Genomic DNA, 19889 nt, shown 5'->3' on the forward strand with positions numbered 1-19889 from the left:
GAGCGGATTGAGCAGGCAAGTCTTTGGTGGAATAACCTGCCTATAGTTTTAGATTTTCAAGGGGGTGGACCAATTTTTGACCATGTTGTAGACCATACTGATGAGCAACATTAGACAATGTACATCAAAGTCCAAAACTCAAAGACAGATCACCAGGAAAACAAAGTAACATATCCTCCATAGGGGAATGTTTGAAGGCTATAAGTAGTTTATTTCTAGATGGCAGCTGAATAGGGGCCCTTTAAATTTCCCCGGTCTAATAGGCAGAACTGGGGCGGTTGTCACAGGAGATGAAAGAGAATAATGCAGTGTGCGTTCCTGTGATTCCGCTCGGCGCTAGACTCTACGTCATTACTCATCTTACAGTCTTGTTAAACCATTTAAATGCCTCAAATCCTCTTCTTGAAGTTATTAAGCCACATTCTGCTCGCCAGCTTCATCTCCCCATTAAAATTCACCACCGCAGCGTTTAATCTACTCGCTCTGCCCGTGGACACCACTTGCACAGCCATAATTATGACAGCAATAATAGGTCATTCTTGCAGAAAAAGCAGCATCCTGCACAGAGCCCTTTCCGCCAACTGCGCCTCTGGACAGTCCGTTAATCACGCACCCGACATCTAAGGGATGATGGGTTTTATCCCTCCCATCTCATGTCTGTGCTGTTCTCCGTGAACCAGATAAACACTGCGCAGTGACAGTGCTGAACGGCCAGGCTTGCATCTCCAGAGTAATAAGTTGTGGTGACCATTAAATTGAAGGGGGGGGACACAAAGCTGAAGGGCCCTAGAATATGCAGCTCGCACACCCCTAAACACCTGGGTCGGTAGACTTTGGGGGGGGGGGGGGGGATTATTTACTATCAGATATACTCCAGTTTTCTGGCGTATTTTGCAGATTGTGGCACAAAAGTTATTTGCGCTGCGCAATCTGTGACTTTTCGCGAGGCCAGCGCCTGTTCATAACTTTGGCGGATCCATCGCTAACGCAGGGATTATTAAGACCCCCTTGGTTCTTGGTTGCCCACTATCTGCTCTTTTATGATCCTTGGTTCATTCCTCACACCCTTGTAGGACCTGCAGGATCTAAAGATCCCATCATTAAAAGAAGCAATGCAGCAGACTTCAGTTATCACTGGGGAGCACACTTCTCATAGATTTACACAGCTGACAATTTTGGATCATCTATTCTTATGCCGGTATGTTGTACCATTCCTCTATTATTCCTGCTAGGAGTTAGGCATGAATTGCCAGCAGTCTGCAATAAAGGTTAAACTGGGTGTTACCAGTTGGAGGGTGTCACTGCACATTCGGACACTGGCAGAACTGACTGGATAGTGTCAGACCGTGCAGGGTGCCCTGATTACCCCCAATTGGTAACGCCCAATTACAATTTTAGTCCACAATGCACGGGCACTGACCGTGGGCCAGCAGCATGCGGCCCACTTGAATGGGGCCCGCAATCCGTCCGTTCCGCAAAAAGTTCTATCTTTTTGCGGAACGGAAGCACACAACGGAACCCCACAAAAGTACTGCATAGTGCATCCATAGGGTTCTCTTCTGTGCTTCCGTTCCGCATCTCCGGATTTGCAGACCCATTCACGGGGGACACACGGCTGTGTGCAAGAAGCCTTATTTCTAAACGTCTAGCTAAAATGATAGAGAAGTTGCACAACCCAGACCCGGATTTACTAATGTCAGGAGTGGTGACAGGCCTTTGTTAACAGGGCACCTGTCACCTCGATTACAGAAATCGCTGTACTTTAACACACCTTTACATAAATCAACATTACAAGGGACCACAGGAAACTCTGTAATATATTTTATCAGTCAAAATTCTCTCTCATGTTATCAGGTGTTCCCACAGTGAGGCAGGCACAGCTACATAGAAAGGTTATTGCTCAGCACAGCTGCTTAATTCACAAAAATACAGGTCAGTACTTCTCTATAATGCCCTCCATTATCCTGAGGATGGTTCAGTGGGAGACAGTTAGGAGGGAGATTCTCCTCCACTTTCAGTGTCTGCAGTGGATAGCAGTTAGTCTCCACCCACGATGTCTGAGAGAACTGCAAACTTATGGCATGCACAAAGGAAAACTGCCAAAATACAAGTGATATAATGGCCATAAAGTGTGCTATTCCTCATGTACATACACTGTACTACTGATTAATGCAGACTTTGTTGAAAGGTTAGGTAAGCTTTAACCCTTTCAAGACCGGGTGACTGTTTTTGTGGAACAAGATGTACTTTCTAATGGCACGATTTACGATTGCATACAATTTGGTGGGAAGCAGTAACAAAATTCCAAATGCGGTAGAACTATAAAAAAAAAAACACCGCCAGACTTTTATGGAGTTTTTTTAACACCGTTTTCTATAAGGTAAAATTGACCTGTTACTTTTATTCTCTGGGTCATTATGATTACAACGGTACCATATATGTATAGTTTTTGTTACGTTTTAATACTGGAATAAATTTTTTACTAAAAATAGACTTAAAATTTTTTTTTTTATTCCTTTGCTTTTTTGCAGGGCAATTTGTACTTTTCATTGATACCATTCTAGTGTGTGTATCTAGGGTCTGTTAAATTTTTTGTGGGAGGTGAAGCAACCAAAAACCTGGTGACAGATCCTCTCTAAATAAAGAATTTACATAAAAAATATATAGCCGATCCACTGGAATGGGCCTATGAATAAAATAATCTGCTGTATTTCCCAGAAAAAGCTCCATGGGCTCTGAATGTGAAGGAGCTGCAATACCAGATACAGCCTGTGGACAAGAGCGGCGCTGTTTCTGATCCCAGACAAGCTCTATAAGGAACTGTATTACATTTAAACACATTCTAGCTCACTGTATACCTCCCAGGGCAGGACATATGCATAGAAAACAAAGGAGCAGATGTGCTCATGCATGATTTGAGTCCTGTACACCGCCGCACACATGCATTTCCTCCCTTAAATAAGAGTGTTCATTTAATATCCCCCGGAGGGGAATTGTTCTGTAGGAGAATGTAAATAAAAATGCAGCAAATGACTTTTTATAGCTTTGCCGCCTCTAACAGAACAATTAAATTACATGAAGCCCTAGCTGTGAGCAACTTGAAAAAGCTATGCAGATGGCGCTGACTGTGGCGTCTTGTACAATGACAAAGAGCAGGAGGCGAGTTCTGTGACCACCTTAAAGCGTCCACATGGGCAAATGACTGGATAACGTGGCGTGTACACAGAGTATAAAGGTATAGCTCTAATGCATCCAAAATTGAAAAAATAAGCAACTTTCCAAAAAGTCTTGGTTAAAAATGTCCTATTGTTTTGTGTATACAGCTCCTATGCAGACCTATGTGTCCCCATGGTTACAGACTACAAACAAGCCCTGTGTAGTCTGGTCCTGCAGTTATGTGTTACTTCTGTCTACCTGTTCCCTTTTCGACTCTCTGTAACTTAGGGCTTATGCACAAGAGAGTGTGTGCCCCATGCCTGTGCTGCGGACCGCTGTTTTCAGTCCGCAATACGGGCATGGGGTACACACGCTCGTGGGCGTGAGCCCTTAGCAGGAAGGACAGAGAGACACATAGTTCTGCAGAGGAGCTGTGTCCAGTGACCGATGCTTCTTTTATCAGCGTGCTGTCCTGCCCTATCCTGGTGCAGTTTCCGTGCCAGCAGTGAGACCGCAATAGGTGGCCAAACTCTGATCAGCCCCATTGGCTTTCTGTCGCGGGTTCCACAGGCAATATACTTTGTCCTTGTATACTAGCCCTTAAGGGTTGTTCACGCAGCAGTTTTTGCTGCCTGGATTTGATGCAGAAACTGTGCCAAGGAGCTGCTGTTCATATGGCTACGAGCGGCCATGACCACGCCAAGAAAAAAACTGTCCTTTCTTGGGGTGGTCGCAGCCATAAGCCATGGCCTCCCATTGAAAACAATGGGAGGCAGTTGCAGTGTGGTTATAAGACAGTTACCTGCGATAGAAGGTTATTTTGCAACTCTTTGCTGGATTACTTTACATTTTCTTAAAGGGAACCTGTCATCTGGATTTTGGGTATAGAGCTGAGGACATGGGTTGCTAGATGGATCAAGTTGTTATTTTTTTTACACAATAAAAGCACACAGAGCTATGGGGACTGGGTATTGTGGATGTGCTAGAGGCCATCTAGCAACCCATGTCCTCAGCTCTATACCCAAAATCCAGGTGATAGGTTCCCTTTAAGTTTCAAATGCCATGCTGACTGAAACAACGTTCTCTGTTTTCACCACATTTTAAAAGATAAGAGTCAAACGACATAGGTGGCATCAGTATAGCAATGGCGGCAAAGTCAGCCTTTGCACAGGTAAAAAGGGGCACTGGAGACTACACGGCTCCTGGGCATGTAAATTCTGATCATTAAAGGCTATGTAACCTGTAGTTTTTTTTTATTATTACATTAGACTCATTTTGAGATACAAATATTTTTTCAGTTGGTCTTAATTAAGAATTGTGATCCACTGTCTTTGTGCAGCTTTGAGTTTAACTAGTAACTGCTCTGTATTTTTACTCTGTTCAGTCAGGCAGCTCAGCTGACGGCTCCTTGTCTCTGATCTCTGACCTTATAATTAATTACTCATTATAGCTCAATTTTTATCTTACTGATAGGAATGTGATTTAAATAAGTGTTTATGATCTTTTAGTAATTTAGAGATAAGGGTTATTAGATTGGCACAAAGTGGAAGTAAACAGTATGAGTCACACAGCTGGAAAAGCAGTTAACCCTTTGTGACAGAATAACTCGATATTTGTAATAAAGACCAATTGAAAAAAATGATTTTTATACCAAAATGAGTAAAATGCAATAATAAAAAAATAGCCCCCGGAGGTATATATATATAGCCTTTAACCATCGACCATGCCTAACTATCAGAATTTCTCTTGTATACCTATTTTAGCATGGATTTCTTAAATGAACTTGACTCCTATAATCCCACTGGAGGTGCAGATATCATTGGGATATAGGAGCGGGTATACGCACCGCCCACATTCCATCATACCAGTCTTGCACTCGGCGTCTGGATAATGAACTGAGGTTGATAGATGGACAAGTGTAGCGAGGTGCGGAGGTGATGCTGATAGGATGAAGGATGGATGGTGTGTGTGATGGAGAGCAGTGGTAAGTGACAAATCGAGAGTGAAATCGTGATCGATGGAACCTATGACTGGAATAATATTGTCCAAACAAGAAACTCTGTCGTTTGTCATGTTATTTTCTGTGCAGTTCATCGCCTTTCACATAAGTCAAATGTATGGAGGGTCTCCAGAGGAAAGGTGATCCTATAATACCTGGACACCACTAGGCCTTACTTATCAATACTGTCCTACAGAACATGTGGTCTTGTTGCCCATAGCAACCAGTCACATTTTATTCACCAACTGTCATCTGTTGCTACAGGTAACAAGGTCAGCTGTTACCATGGAGAAAGTTTTGATACATAAGACCCTTTGGCCCTTTAAAAGCCTTGTGATAGTCAATCCATTATCCACTACCTAGCTTTCCCAGACCTCTGAAAGGCCATATCTGTCTAGGTACACACTATTCCACATAAAAGGATAATGAATCAGATCTGCCTATCCAGATGTCCATTATCTATCTATTCATTTAAAGGGGGCAGATCACGTGGAGAAGTATTTGACAAAGAGGGTGTCACTAGGGTGGCCACTTGCTTCACCCCAAAAAGCCAGACATTATAGGCCATGCCTCTGGCTGTGCTAATCCACTACCTGACTTCTGCTAAGCCAGACCCATCATTGCCTGAAGGCGAGCTGTGCGGGGCTGGAATGCTTTTCTCACCTTCAGTCACAGAGTGACATGTCTGCCAAATCTAGTGATTGGGGGTGACTAAAGCCTCAGTCAGTCAGATAGTGGCTACAGCTCATGTTCGGCGTGGACAGCCACTGAAAACGAGGACACCCCAGCATCCGTCCATGCCCTTCGCTGGACAGAGGACAGGGTGCCAGGAAACTGGAGGGGGTCACCATCGAAAGCAGTATGTGAAATGTGAAAAAAAAAAACAGGAGGGACATAAGGAGTAGTGTATGAGAAAGAGGGGGGGGGGGGGGTCTCCATGGGAAGCAGCATGCAGGAAAGATGCCCAGTTTTGCAGCCGCATCCGTGATCCGTGTATCCTGTCTGTCAAAAAAATATGACCTGTCCTATTTTTTTGACGGACAACGGTTCACGGACCCATTCAAGTCAATGGGTCTGTGAAAGAACAAGGATGCACACAAGATTGGCATCCGTGTCCGTGATCCGTGGCCGTAGGTTACTTTCATACAGACGGATCCCCCGGCCCCCCCCCCCCCCCTATTGTAATAAGAACATTGCTGGCACAGTGTGTGCCGCCCCCCCTCCCTCCCTCTATTGCATTAACATTTGTGGCAGTGTGCACCCCCCCCTTCCTCCCTCTATTGTTTTAATACATTGGTGGCAGTGTGCGCCCCCCCCTTCCTCCCTCTATTGTTTTAATACATTGGTGGCAGTGTGCGCCCCCCCCCCCCTTCCTCCCTCTATTGTTTTAATACATTGGTGGCAGTGTGCGGCCTCCTCTCTCTCCCCCCCCCCGATCATTGGTGGCAGCGGAGTTCCGATCGGAGTCCCAGTTTAATCGCTGGGGCTCCGATCGGTAACCATGGCAACGAGGACGCTACTGCAGACCTGGTTGCCATGGTTACTTAGCAATAGTAGAAGCATCATACTTACCTGCTGGCTGCTGCGATGTCTGTGTCCGGCCGGGAACTCCTCCTACTGGTAAGTGACAGCAATGCGCCGCACAGACCTGTCACTTACCAGTAGGGGGAGCTCCCGGCCGGACACAGACATCGCAGCAGCCAGCAGGTAAGTATGATGCTTCTACTCCGCTGCCACCAATGATGGGGGGGGGGGGGAGGGGAGGCCGCACACTGCCACCAATGTATTAAAACAATAGAGGGAGGAAGGGGGGGGGGCGCACACTGCCACCAATGTATTAAAACAATAGAGGGAGGAAGGGGGGGGGCACACACTGCCACCAATGTTAATTGTTAATGCAATAGAGGGAGGGAGAGGGGGGCCGCACACTGTGCCACCAATGCTATTATTACAATAGAGGGAGGGAGGGGGGGCCGCACTGGCCACCAATGATATTCAAACTGGCAGCCCTGATCTCTTACAGGGGGCTATGATACGCACAATTAACCCCTTCAGGAGAGTCACCTGAGGGGTTAATTGTGCTGATCACGGCCCCCTGTAAGAGATCGGGTGCTACCAGGCAGCAGGGGGCAGTCATGTACACAGTTTGTAGTATATTCTAACTAGAAGCGTCCCCATCACCATGGGAACGCCTCTGTGTTAGAATATACTGTCGGATATGAGTTTTCACAATGTAACTCATATCCGACAGTATATTCTAACATAGAGGCATTCCCATGGTGATGGGGACGCTTCAAGTTAAAATATACCATCGGATTGGAGAAAACTCCAATCAGATGGTATAAAGGGACTCGAGACTTTACATTGAAAGTCAATGGGGGATGGATCTGTTTGCAATTGCACCATATTGTGTCAACGTCAAACGGATCCGTCCCCATTGACTTGCATTGTAATTCAGGACGGATCCGTTTGGCTCCGCACGGCCAGGCGGACACCAAAACGACTTTTTTTTCATGTCCGTGGATCCTCCAAAAATCAAGGAAGACCCACGGACGAAAAAACGGTCACAGATCACGGACCAACGGAACCCCGTTTTGCGGACAGTGAAAAAATACTGCCGTGTGCATGAGGCCAAAGACGTGGATAACCATGTGGAGAAGTACGAGGGGTGTTCAATAAGTTATCTACCTGAATATGAAAACTACATTTTCTGAGAAAGTTGAACTTACAACTTTTCAATGTAATCCTTCCTGACTTCAACTCACTTATTCCCACTGCGTTTCTCTTTGACTGCCTCACGTAATGCCTTCAATATTGAAGCATAGGTGTCTCCAGTAAACGTTGTCTTGTGCGGCAGGAATTCTAGTAATAAAACGCCTTCTGTATCCCCAAAAATTTTTGCCATGATCTTTCCAGCTGACTGCTACACACGAAATTGGTGACCCCTTGTGCTTCCATTGCATGGACTCTTGTTTGGTCTCAGGATCATGGTGACGGACCCAGGTTTCATCACCCGTAATAATTCAAGAATTTGATTTTCTCTAAGCATATCTAAATTCTTTGGGCTAAATTGCTGGCAACAAGTTTTTTGCTCAGGCCTCAACATTTATGGCACCCACCGGGAACTGACATTTGACATCATAAAAACATCATGAATGATAATGGAAACTGTGCCAACTGAAATGCCTAACGCAATTCATGAGCTAAAACACTGACTTTGACCCGAAGACTTTCCAAAATCTTGGTCAATATTAAATGATGCCATTAAAAAGTACAACTTGTCCCACAAAAAATAAGTCCTCATACAGCTATGTGAATGGAAAAATAAAAAGTTATGGTTCTGCAAACGCAGGGAGTGGAAAAACAGAAAATCCTCTGGAGCTTGGACGGGTTAGGCCTCTTTCACACTACCGTTTTTTTTTTCCGTTTTGCGGTCCGTTTTTTGCGTTCCGTATACGGTCCGTATACAGAACCATTCATTTCAATGGTTCCGCAAAAAAACGGAATGTGTTCCGTATGCATTCCGTTTCCGTATTTCCGTTTTTCCGTTCCGTTGAAAAGATAGAACATGTCCTATATTTGGCCGCAAATCACAGTCTGTGGCTCCATTCAAGTCAATGGGTCCGCAAAAAAAACGGAACACATACGGAAATGCATCCGTATGTCTTCCGTATCCGTTCCGTTTTTTGCGGAACCATCTATTGAAAATGTTATGCCCAGCCCAATTTTTTCTATGTAATTACTGTATACTGTATATGCCATACGGAAAAACGGAACGGAACAACGGAACGGAAACGGAACCACAACGGAAGCAAAAAACGGAACAACGGATCCGTGAAAAACGGAACGCAAAACACTGAATTCAACATACTGTAGTGTGAAAGAGGCCTAAATCTGACTTTTGCTTGGGCTTTGAATTTAAGAATAAAAAAACCTCAAGTAATGAATTTTTACAGGTGAGTGAAATTAATAGAGGAGCAGTTTGGTTTGCACGCTTCTGGGGGGCATGTGTGTGGTCAAGTAGAAACCGGGAGAGTTTTCCCATGATTTCCTTCCAGATAGAAGGAAAAAGGATGCCTATGAGATTAGGATACACAAGACCTGGGGTGTTGGTAGGCCAAGGACACCATTGGTGGAGGAAGCATATAGTAGTGAATAGGGACTATATTAGATGTAAAAATAGTCGCAAGCCCCCTTTTTGACTGGGATTTAAAGTCGCATGGCTTGTGTCAAAAAGTTTTCGACAGTTGGGCACGACTTTTCCATGGATCTCCCAAATGGTGGTGAACAAGTTGGAGAGACTTGAGGGGGGATCTCCAATTCAAACAAAGTTGCCCCCTGTACCTCAGATATAAAAATACATTCCTAGACTGCCATAGATTAGTCAATGTATTCATTGCAACTTCAAGAAAGATCTACTGAAGACAAAAAATTGAGTGCAGCGGCTATGCATTGATATACGTCCTGGGTGACCTGGTGACTAAATCATAGCTCCATAGTTTCTAAAAATGTCTGCTTTAACTGGTTAATATAGACTACTGAGCCAAGGCATCCCTCCAAGGTACCTCCCTGACAAACTTCATAGTCCCTATTATAAAATCATATTTTTTGATGATAGTAAAAAAATATGTGAACCCTTCATGTGACTACTTTGACATCATTATACAATTTATTCATAGATGATGGCTGCAGAAAAGCCTCAGAGCTCAGTGACACCAGTTCATTCACACCATGCAAGGCGCCAGTGTATACATAATTAAAGCTCTATACTGGCAGCCATCCCATCGTCTTTCATTGGCAGTCAATGATCCGGCACCCGAAACATTGCTGACCTTTTCTGATATGTCTGATATAGCGGTGTATTGTTAGCAGCGGCTGAACACGCCACAGAAATCTGAACAGGTGCGGTCCCGCTCTATTACCTCCTATCAATACGCAGTGCAGTCTGTACACGAGCAAATCAATCACAAGCAACCACCAGCCCATTATCTCATATCCATCTATCTATCTATCTATCTATCTAATATCTATCTATATATCTATCTCATATTTATTTATCTACAGTATATCATATCTATCTAATATCTATCTATCTCATAGAGTCCCATGGCTTTCAGTATGACTCTTAGGCCCCATGCACACGGCCGTTGTTCACGGCCATGTGCGGGCCGTGGAACCGCGGCCTGGATCCCTCCTGAGAGCAGGAGCGCACGGCGTCACTGGTTGCTATGACGCCGTGCGCTCCCTGCTGCCGGCACAGTACAGTAATACACTGGTATAGATCATACCAGTGTATCACTGTATTGCGGCGGCAGCAGGGAGCGCACGGCGTCATAGCAAACAATGACGCCGTGCGCTCCTGCTCTCAGGAGGGATCCAGGCCGCGGTTCCACAGCCCGCACACGGCCGTGAACAACGGCCGTGTGCATGGGGCCTTATGCTGACGACACACACAAATCCCACAATGTCTATCTTCTATATCATCCTTTTTCGCCTTTCGCTTTCTAAAACTTAACATGGATAAAACAGAATTCATTATCTTTCCCCCATCTTGCTCAACCCCCCAATAGACCTATCTATCACAATCAATGGCTGCACACTCTCCCCGGTCAACCAAGTCTGCTGTTTTGGAGCGACCTTGGATTCTGCCCTCTCCAATCTATCCTCAACTCTGCTGCCCGACTAATCCACCTCTCACCCTATTAGTCCTCTGCCTCTCCCCTCTGCCAATCCCTTCACTGACTCCCCATTGCCCAGCGAATTCACTTCAAAGTACTAACAAACACATACAAGGCCGTCCATAACCGGTCCCCTTCCTACATCTCTGAGCTACTTTCCCGATACACCCCCACACGCACTCTCCGATCCTCACAAGACCTCCATCTCTCCTCTTATCACCTCTTCCCACAATCGCCTCCAAGATTTCTCCCGTGCATCCCCCACACTCTGGAACTCGCTACCCCAACATATCAGACTCTCACCTACAGTGGAATCCTTCAAAAGAAACCTGAAAACCCACCTCTTCAGACAAGCCTACAACCAGTGACCCTGCTGCCTCTATACCGCCATGACCAGCTTCACCCTCACCTACTGTGTCCTTCTCCCATACCATGTAGATTGTAAGCCCCCGCGGGAAGGGCCCTCTCTCCTTCTGTACTAGTCTGTAACTCGTTTTATGATTAGTACAATTGTCTGTATTATGTATGTATACCACTTCTCATATGTACAGCGCTATTGAATGAATGGCGCTTTAATAATAAATAATAATAATAATATCTATCTCATATCTATCCATCTATTATCTATCTATCTATCTATCTCATATCTATCCATCAATCTTATATATATCTATTTAGCTGTATATCTATTTACTCACAACCCCTATGAGACAGGTAATGTGGTCATATAGGTTGTCACCCAGCTTTTCCTGAAAAGGATAAATGCTAAGAAGGACTTTACAAGGTATTTGTACTAGAAATGATTTTGATAATCCAGAGAAACAGTTCAGCAACACCAGCTACAGAAACTTCTGTGAGAACTCTTAAATCTAGTACCAGCAGGTGGTCAGAGTCCGTGGAGAAGACAGAGCAGTCAGAAGGTAAGTTGTGATCTGAGCTGAGAACTTCCACCTTCTGGAACTGAATCATGTTTTTCATGTCTCATTAGGAAGTGTCAGCGCCTGCCCTTTAACATCCAGGAGGAGACTCTGATAACACTAATCATCAGAGGTGTTGACCTTTACACACACATTATTGGTACAAAGAAAGAAAGAAAGAAAACAAGGAAAGATTTCTAAGAGCCCTGTTCAACATGTGTTTTGGACTCTTAAGACCTCCTGGTATATAGCCCATGAGAAGGATTGCCAGACAGTTCATATTAGCGGAACCTGCACTAACGATAGATAGATAGCTTATCCAATAAAAAGGTAATACAATCCAGATACAGCCATGCAACCTCCATAGGCAAAGATAGATATACACACAGACTGACAGATAGTGCTGTCCCAGCTATTGCTCTCATTTGGAATTCATCATAAATGCATTATGTTATATCTGTTAAACACTATTCTTAGTGTACTTTGCTGCCATCGAATGGCCATTATTTTATTTAGTTTATCAAGTTATCTATGCTGTAATTTACATGTAATTTATCCTGTAACTCTTCCTCCCCTGTAAGCTCATATACTATGTCTTGTAGTTTTTTCATGTTTGTCAGATATGCATCATAAAACTGAAGAGCGGATTTTCCTTTGCCCTCTATCATCATTTTTCAAGGTATATTGAACTGCCTAAATATACAGTATATCCATTGCATCTTCCTCACTGGAATTCTACATGCAACTGCTGTCACTAGGGGAATGATTATACCAAGTTCACTATCTTCCATTGCTTGTACAAGAGATTGCCACTCAAACTCATTACAGACTTCTCTCACGTACATCAGTGACAGAATATAGATATAAGATAGACAGAAAGATAGATACATAGACAGATAGATAGATACTGAATCATGAATAAAATATAAAGTAGTTAACATAAGAAATTAGTATCTCACCTTTGAACTTATGAAAAACAGCCCACAACTCAGCTATATCTGTGGCAAAAGTGATGTCAGTGTCCAGGACGATGACCCGTTCCAGGCTGGAAGGAAGAGTCTTGGTGAGTACCAGCTTCATGAGCCCATAAATTCCTGAGTAATGCTTGTTGGGAATCCACGAAACCTCCGACTGTAGAGACAATATACACAATAATGTAAGAAGTCTTAAAGGGGACCTGTCACCTCAACAATGCATATAAAACGGCCAGCATTACATCATAGTAGCTCCCAGTCTGTTAATAATCATATGTTTGAGCCGGTAGTCTGATGCTCCATAGATTCAAAAAACAATGTTTTAAGCGTCATCAGCGCTTTCTTGCCAGTCAGCTTTAAGTCAAGGGGGCAGCGGCTTCCTTGCTTCAAGTCAAGGTAGGCAGCCCCCTAACCGTCTCTTTTGCAGTGAGGCCGGGATTGCACAAATCTCGCGCATGCGCAGTGCGCCGCTGGAACCCGGCTAACAGCAGCAGCTGGCTGCACTACAGGCTGTCAATCAAACAAGAGAGGGGACTGTTAGGGGCGTGCTTACCTTGACTTGAAGCAAGGAAGCCGCTGCCCCTTGACTTCGAGCTGACTGCCAAGAATTCTGTGATATTAGGACAGAGCACCCCATCCCTTATAGGCAGCTCTATAGTCAAATTTGGAGTGCTATAATTATATACAGGGAGTGCAGAATTATTAGGCAAATGAGTATTTTGACCACATCATCCTCTTTATGCATGTTGTCTTACTCCAAGCTGTATAGGCTCGAAAGCCTACTACCAATTAAGCATATTAGGTGATGTGCATCTCTGTAATGAGAAGGGGTGTGGTCTAATGACATCAACACCCTATATCAGGTGTGCATAATTATTAGGCAACTTCCTTTCCTTTGGCAAAATGGGTCAAAAGAAGGACTTGACAGGCTCAGAAAAGTCAAATAGTGAGATATCTTGCAGAGGGATGCAGCACTCTTAAAATTGCAAAGCTTCTGAAGCGTGATCATCGAACAATCAAGCGTTTCATTCAAAATAGTCAACAGGGTTGCAAGAAGCGTGTGGAAAAACCAAGGCGCAAAATAACTGCCCATGAACTGAGAAAAGTCAAGCGTGCAGCTGCCAAGATGCCACTTGCCACCAGTTTGGCCATATTTCAGAGCTGCAACATCACTGGAGTGCCCAAAAGCACAAGGTGTGCAATACTCAGAGACATGGCCAAGGTAAGAAAGGCTGAAAGACGACCACCACTGAACAAGACACACAAGCTGAAACGTCAAAACTGGGCCAAGAAATATCTCAAGACTGATTTTTCTAAGGTTTTATGGACTGATGAAATGAGAGTGAGTCTTGATGGGCCAGATGGATGGGCCCGTGGCTGGATTGGTAAAGGGCAGAGAGCTCCAGTCCGACTCAGACGCCAGCAAGGTGGAGGTGGAGTACTGGTTTGGGCTGGTATCATCAAAGATGAGCTTGTGGGGCCTTTTTGGGTTGAGGATGGAGTCAAGCTCAACTCCCAGTCCTACTGCCAGTTTCTGGAAGACACCTTCTTCAAGCAGTGGTACAGGAAGAAGTCTGCATCCTTCAAGAAAAACATGATTTTCATGCAGGACAATGCTCCATCACACGCGTCCAAGTACTCCACAGCGTGGCTGGCAAGAAAGGGTATAAAAGAAGAAAATCTAATGACATGGCCTCCTTGTTTACCTGATCTGAACCCCATTGAGAACCTGTGGTCCATCATCAAATGTGAGATTTACAAGGAGGGAAAACAGTACACCTCTCTGAACAGTGTCTGGGAGGCTGTGGTTGCTGCTGCACGCAATGTTGATGGTGAACAGATCAAAACACTGACAGAATCCATGGATGGCAGGCTTTTGAGTGTCCTTGCAAAGAAAGGTGGCTATATTGGTCACTGATTTGTTTTTGTTTTGTTTTTGAATGTCAGAAATGTATATTTGTGAATGTTGAGATGTTATATTGGTTTCACTGGTAAAAATAAATAATTGAAATGGGTATATATTTGTTTTTTGTTAAGTTGCCTAATAATTATGCACAGAAATAGTCACCTGCACACACAGATATCCCCCTAAAATAGCTAAAACTAAAAACAAACTAAAAACTACTTCCAAAAATATTCAGCTTTGATATTAATGAGTTTTTTGGGTTCATTGAGAACATGGTTGTTTTTCAATAATAAAATTAATCCTCAAAAATACAACTTGCCTAATAATTCTGCACTCCCTGTATAGTGAGATATGGAGAACCAAAATGATTATGGTAATACATGGTGTAGTATTATTTTACATACAGCCCTGTAGTAGCACACAGCACCCTATGTGCAAACCTGCTAACCAACAAGAGACCAGGCAGAGGTTGTGGCTCGTATGTAGACTGTGCCCGTTCTTATCACAATTGTGTAATGTCTGTATAGATGAGGAGCGGCACTAGTGATGTCTCATAGTGTACTGAATTATGGGTTTCCAGTGACAAGCAGGCCTAAAATACTGAGCTACTGAATAGCTGGGGTGGCCGGCCAGAGGGACTTTTACCTATAGAATGACATCATGAGTGAGAGAAATAACCAGAAGCGGCAACAAAATACTATGCTTTTTTTACTTAATAAATACCCCCCCACCCCTCATTTTTCATCTAATATGCGCATTCAGCGTGAAGTACATCAGCCTGAGAAAATCATTCAGGAACCAGCCGAGAGTAAATAATCAAGATCAAGAGATGGTTTCAACACAAGTAGCAGTATCATAAATATATATTACAGTCACATCAAGCGAAACATTATCATATTATCCCCTCGCCAGCTGAAAAGACCGATCTGTCTGCCATCAGGAAAAGGCACACTATGGATATTTTATGGCCATAGCTTCCAATTTTGTCTTGGGGTACTGTTATATTGGGCTTCATCTGCTGGGGTTTTACGGTTTACGGATATGTCATATCATCACAAGGTGTCACCAGGCTGTGTTGGCACAAGGGGGTATTAAAAGGACTGACTTGTGCGTGGATGGCTACTATCCAGTTACTGGGGACACTTTTATAATTCTCTAAAGAGCTTTTATAATTTGATTCTCTGGAGGTCAAATGTTGTGCATAGTAGGAGGACAAAGCGGGGTGGTGGGCTCATTTATGTCTTATTAAGAGCCAGCTCCATTTGTGTGTGGATACAGGGCCGGCGCCACCCATAAGCAGAGTAGGCCACCGCATAGAGTGCACTCTTGCTGGGGGCGCCGTGTCTGGCCACCAGTGGCGTTGAGAGATGGGAGCGGCGGGTACGGGCCGCACCGGGTGACACCAGTTTGGTGGGGTGTCACCCACCGGACCCAATTTCCCAACACCACTAGCACCCGCCCCTTTGTACTTGTGTCGCTGATCTGATCCTGTACTTGCTGGCTGCGCGGGCATGAGTTCAGTCACTTCGGCACGCAATCCCACGAGACCCGTGACCTCACAAGGTGGGTCTCGCGGGATCACGCGCCACAGAACGGGATTGCGAGCCGAAGACACTGAACTTAACTGAACTCATGCTCGTGCAGCCAGCAAGTGCAGACTGTACAGGATCAGCGACACAAGTACGGGGGGGAGATAAACTACATAAGGGCAGTCTGGGGGAAAAATTAACTTGTGGGTGGGGCAAAATTACTTAGTAGGGGGCAAATTACATCATGGAGGGCAGTGTGGGGGCAAAATTACTTAGTGTGGGGGCAAATTAATTAGTGGGGGGAAATTACATAATGGAGGGCATTGTGGGGGGCAAACAACATAATGTGGGGCACTGTGGGGGGCAAATTAATGTGAGGTAGTGTGGGGGGCAAATTACATAATGTGAGGCAGTATGGGCGGCAAACTACATAATGTGGAGCAGTGTGGGGGAAAATTACATAATGTAAGGCAGTGTGGGGGCAAATTACTTAATGTGGGGCAGTGTGGGGGGCATATTACATAATGTGGGGCAGTATGGGTGGCAAATTAGATAATGTTGGGCAGTATAGGGGCAAATTACATAATGTGGGCCAGTGTGTGGGGGGAAATTACTTAATGTGGGGCAGTGTGGGGGGCAAATTACTTATTGTGAGGCATTGTGGGGGGCATATTACTTAATGTGGGGTAGTGTAGGGGGCAGTATTACTAATGAGGGCATTCTAGAAGGGAATTACTATTAGTGGGACTATGAGGAGCACTATTACTATGGGGGCACTATTATTTCTTCAGGATAGTATTTGTGGTATTGGAGCCAGGGCACAGCAAGCAGCAGGATAACACTGTGGGGACACCAGGTTGGGGGATGATGATAGAAAAGTAAGGACACTAAGATGTCTGTGTGTCACACTCTGCAGAGACGAGGCGGCTGAGAGAAGTGTCCGGACCGAATGGAGAAGATGATGACAGAGAAGGTCTACATTGGAGGAGACGTCACCTGGAGGCCCTGGATGTGAGAGGTACGTGCTGCTGTATATGTGCAATGCTGCTATTTTATGTTTTGCATATGAGAAAATGTTTACAATTAATTAAAATGTTTAATTAAATGTTCTATTTTACTATTTGTATTATTTGGTCGAAAGGCTGATTGGGGGTTTGGGGGAATTGTAACGGGACTGCTGTAGAATATCTAAAATTAGCTGGTCAAGTAAAATGTTGCATGCAACAATCATTAAATAGGTGGCTGACAAAAAAGGGGCAGATCAAAGGGCGTGGTAAATGGGCGGAGTCAAGGGGGCGGCAAAATTAGCTTTTGCCTAGGGTGGCAAAAATCCTTGCACCAGCCCTCTGTGGATACATGAGTGACAATCACAGTTTGCTCTCTGTATGCCATGTCCTTAACTTGACAAGCAGAGAGCGTGTTTATTTGGACTGCCAGGCCCTCCAACCAGGGGGCAAACCAGGCTTAGTGGTAGAGTGGATAGGGTGAATTGGTCTAAGACCTTACTAGGAAGATTCTTTGTGGGCCAATCCCAAGGGGGCTGTCCCAGCCCTCTTCCTGGCTGCTGGCCAGGAACATAGGGATCTGACACTTCCAGCATTAATTAATACTGGAAATGTCAGGTACTTATGTACCTGGCAGGTGGTCACAGAAAGACAGGTTCTGGGGAGGCATTTTGTGCTTCTGGTGCAGTATTTTGTGCTGTACTATGGCATTGCTGGCCCCACCTACTTGTGTTGGCCCTGTCTACTTGGATTGACCCCACTTTGTATCAATTTGGACCCACCTACAACATGGGGCCAATTTTTTTTTCTCCAAAGCCACTTTAAGTTCCCAGTCCAACCGTGGAAAGGCGCATGGCCTAGGATGTGCTGTTTTGCACCAAAATTGTGCCACAAGTCTGGCCTAAAAATTCTATGTCAAAGTTAAGCCAACCAAAAGTTGGTATAGAGTCACAGGAAAGTGTCTATTCCTGCACCACATGTATCTTCCAGTCTGAGCCCCTGTGATAAATTTGGTACAGGTCTAGACAGCCCGTCTAAGCTTACACCGTCTATTGGTTGGCTTACTTTTCAAATGTATTCTATACCAGAATTCCATGTCTAAGTTGATACCATCTACAGAATTTCTGTAGAGCAGTGGTTTGCACTTCAGAGCTGCTTTTTATACAGAATATTGAAGATTATTCTAATATTGTTAGAACTATTGCCCGCCATTTTAGAGGTTAAAGTAAGGTATTTGTGGTCACCCAGTCAACCTTCAGCATACAAGCATAGATAGACACTTCCCTATTCCAGTCTCTATCCACTCCTTGATCCAGAAAAAACATAACTTTTGGGGGGCAAATGTAGGACATCTGACAACTATGTGGCTAAAGGGCCTTTTACATGGCCGGTTGTTCGGATAGAAGATCACTAGTGATAATCTGCTGGTGCAAAGGTGCCGCCAATTACCCGATGAATGAGTGATACGCTCGTTCATCTGGTAATTGAATCGTTGGTGCGGTCACCTAAATCTTTGTTTGCTGGCAGCAGAGCCAATGTTTAGATGCCATGATCTGCTTCCAGCAAGCAATGATTTTGTAGGGGGACAAGCGATGGCATTATCGCTGGAAAGTATATGAGCAAGCGATTGTAAGGATGGACTGCTTCCTTCCTGACAATCGCATGGTAAATTGGACAATTCTCCATGTCTTATCAATATAACAGTAAACATTAGGGGACATGTTCCCACCATGATAAAAATAAAACTGGAGCTCCTCTTCTGGCACTGGTACCTGCCATCACATAGTTCTTCTCTAAGGTGCTGATACCTTCTGGTGCTGGTACCTACCACCAGAGATCCCTTATAGTGTGTAGGTATTTCTGGTATCTACCACCAGGTATTCCTTACAGTAAGGTGCTGATACTCGACACCGCATTTTTCTTACCCTAAGTTGCTGGTACCTGACACCACATATTCTTTGCCCTAAAGTGGTGGTACCTGCCATCACATTACCCTTAGACCTCTTGCACAAGATCGTATGGTTTTGCGGTCCGTTTTAAACTGATCCGTTTTTCCGTTTCAGTATTGTTTTTGTTCCGTTTTGCCATTCCGTTTGGTTTCCGTTTGTGATCCTTTTTTTGCGGATCATAAACGGAAACTGAAGCATACAATAATGTTTAAACAGTAAGTACATAAAATTGGGCTAGGCTTAAAGTTTTCAAAAGATGGTTCAGCAAAAACTGAACGGATACGGAAGACATACGGATGCATTCCGTATGCATTCCATTTTTTTTGCAGAAACATTGACTTGAGAGCCACGGAACGTGATTTGCGGGCAATAATAGAACATGTTCTATATTTCAACGGAACGGAAATACGGAAACGGAATGCATACGGAGTACCTTCCGTTGTTTTTGCGGACCCATTGAAGTGAATGGTTCTGCATACGGACCGCAAACGGAATCTGCAAAAACGGAACGGAAACGGAAAAAAAATAAAGGTTCGTGTGCAAGAGGCCTTACCCTAAGGTGGTGATACCCGACAAAACATATTTCTTATCCCTAAAGTGCTTGTACCTGCCACCACATATTTCTTATAGCTCATTCACACGACCATGGGTGTCCCGTTGCCGTATTGAGGGCCGCATATGCGGATCCACAATACACGGGCACCATTCCGTGGGCATTCCACATCACGGATGCGGACCCATTGACTTGAATGGGTCCGCAAATCCGGAGGTGCGGAA

General features: G+C 44.5%; 1 protein-coding gene across 2 annotated transcripts in view; it reads right to left on the reverse strand.

Moving 5' to 3' along the window:
• Positions 1-19889, reverse strand: part of LARGE1 (LARGE xylosyl- and glucuronyltransferase 1) — a 537914-nt gene that overhangs the window by 144493 nt on the left and 373532 nt on the right. For both annotated transcript variants that reach the window (XM_044281208.1, XM_044281209.1), the window contains exon 6: positions 12710-12881. In XM_044281208.1, the coding sequence (XP_044137143.1) occupies positions 12710-12881 (172 nt within the window). The remainder of the gene's footprint in view (positions 1-12709; positions 12882-19889) is intronic.

The sequence above is a fragment of the Bufo gargarizans genome, chromosome 2 (genome assembly GCF_014858855.1).
Source record: "Bufo gargarizans isolate SCDJY-AF-19 chromosome 2, ASM1485885v1, whole genome shotgun sequence".
NCBI classification, from domain to species: domain Eukaryota; kingdom Metazoa; phylum Chordata; class Amphibia; order Anura; family Bufonidae; genus Bufo; species Bufo gargarizans.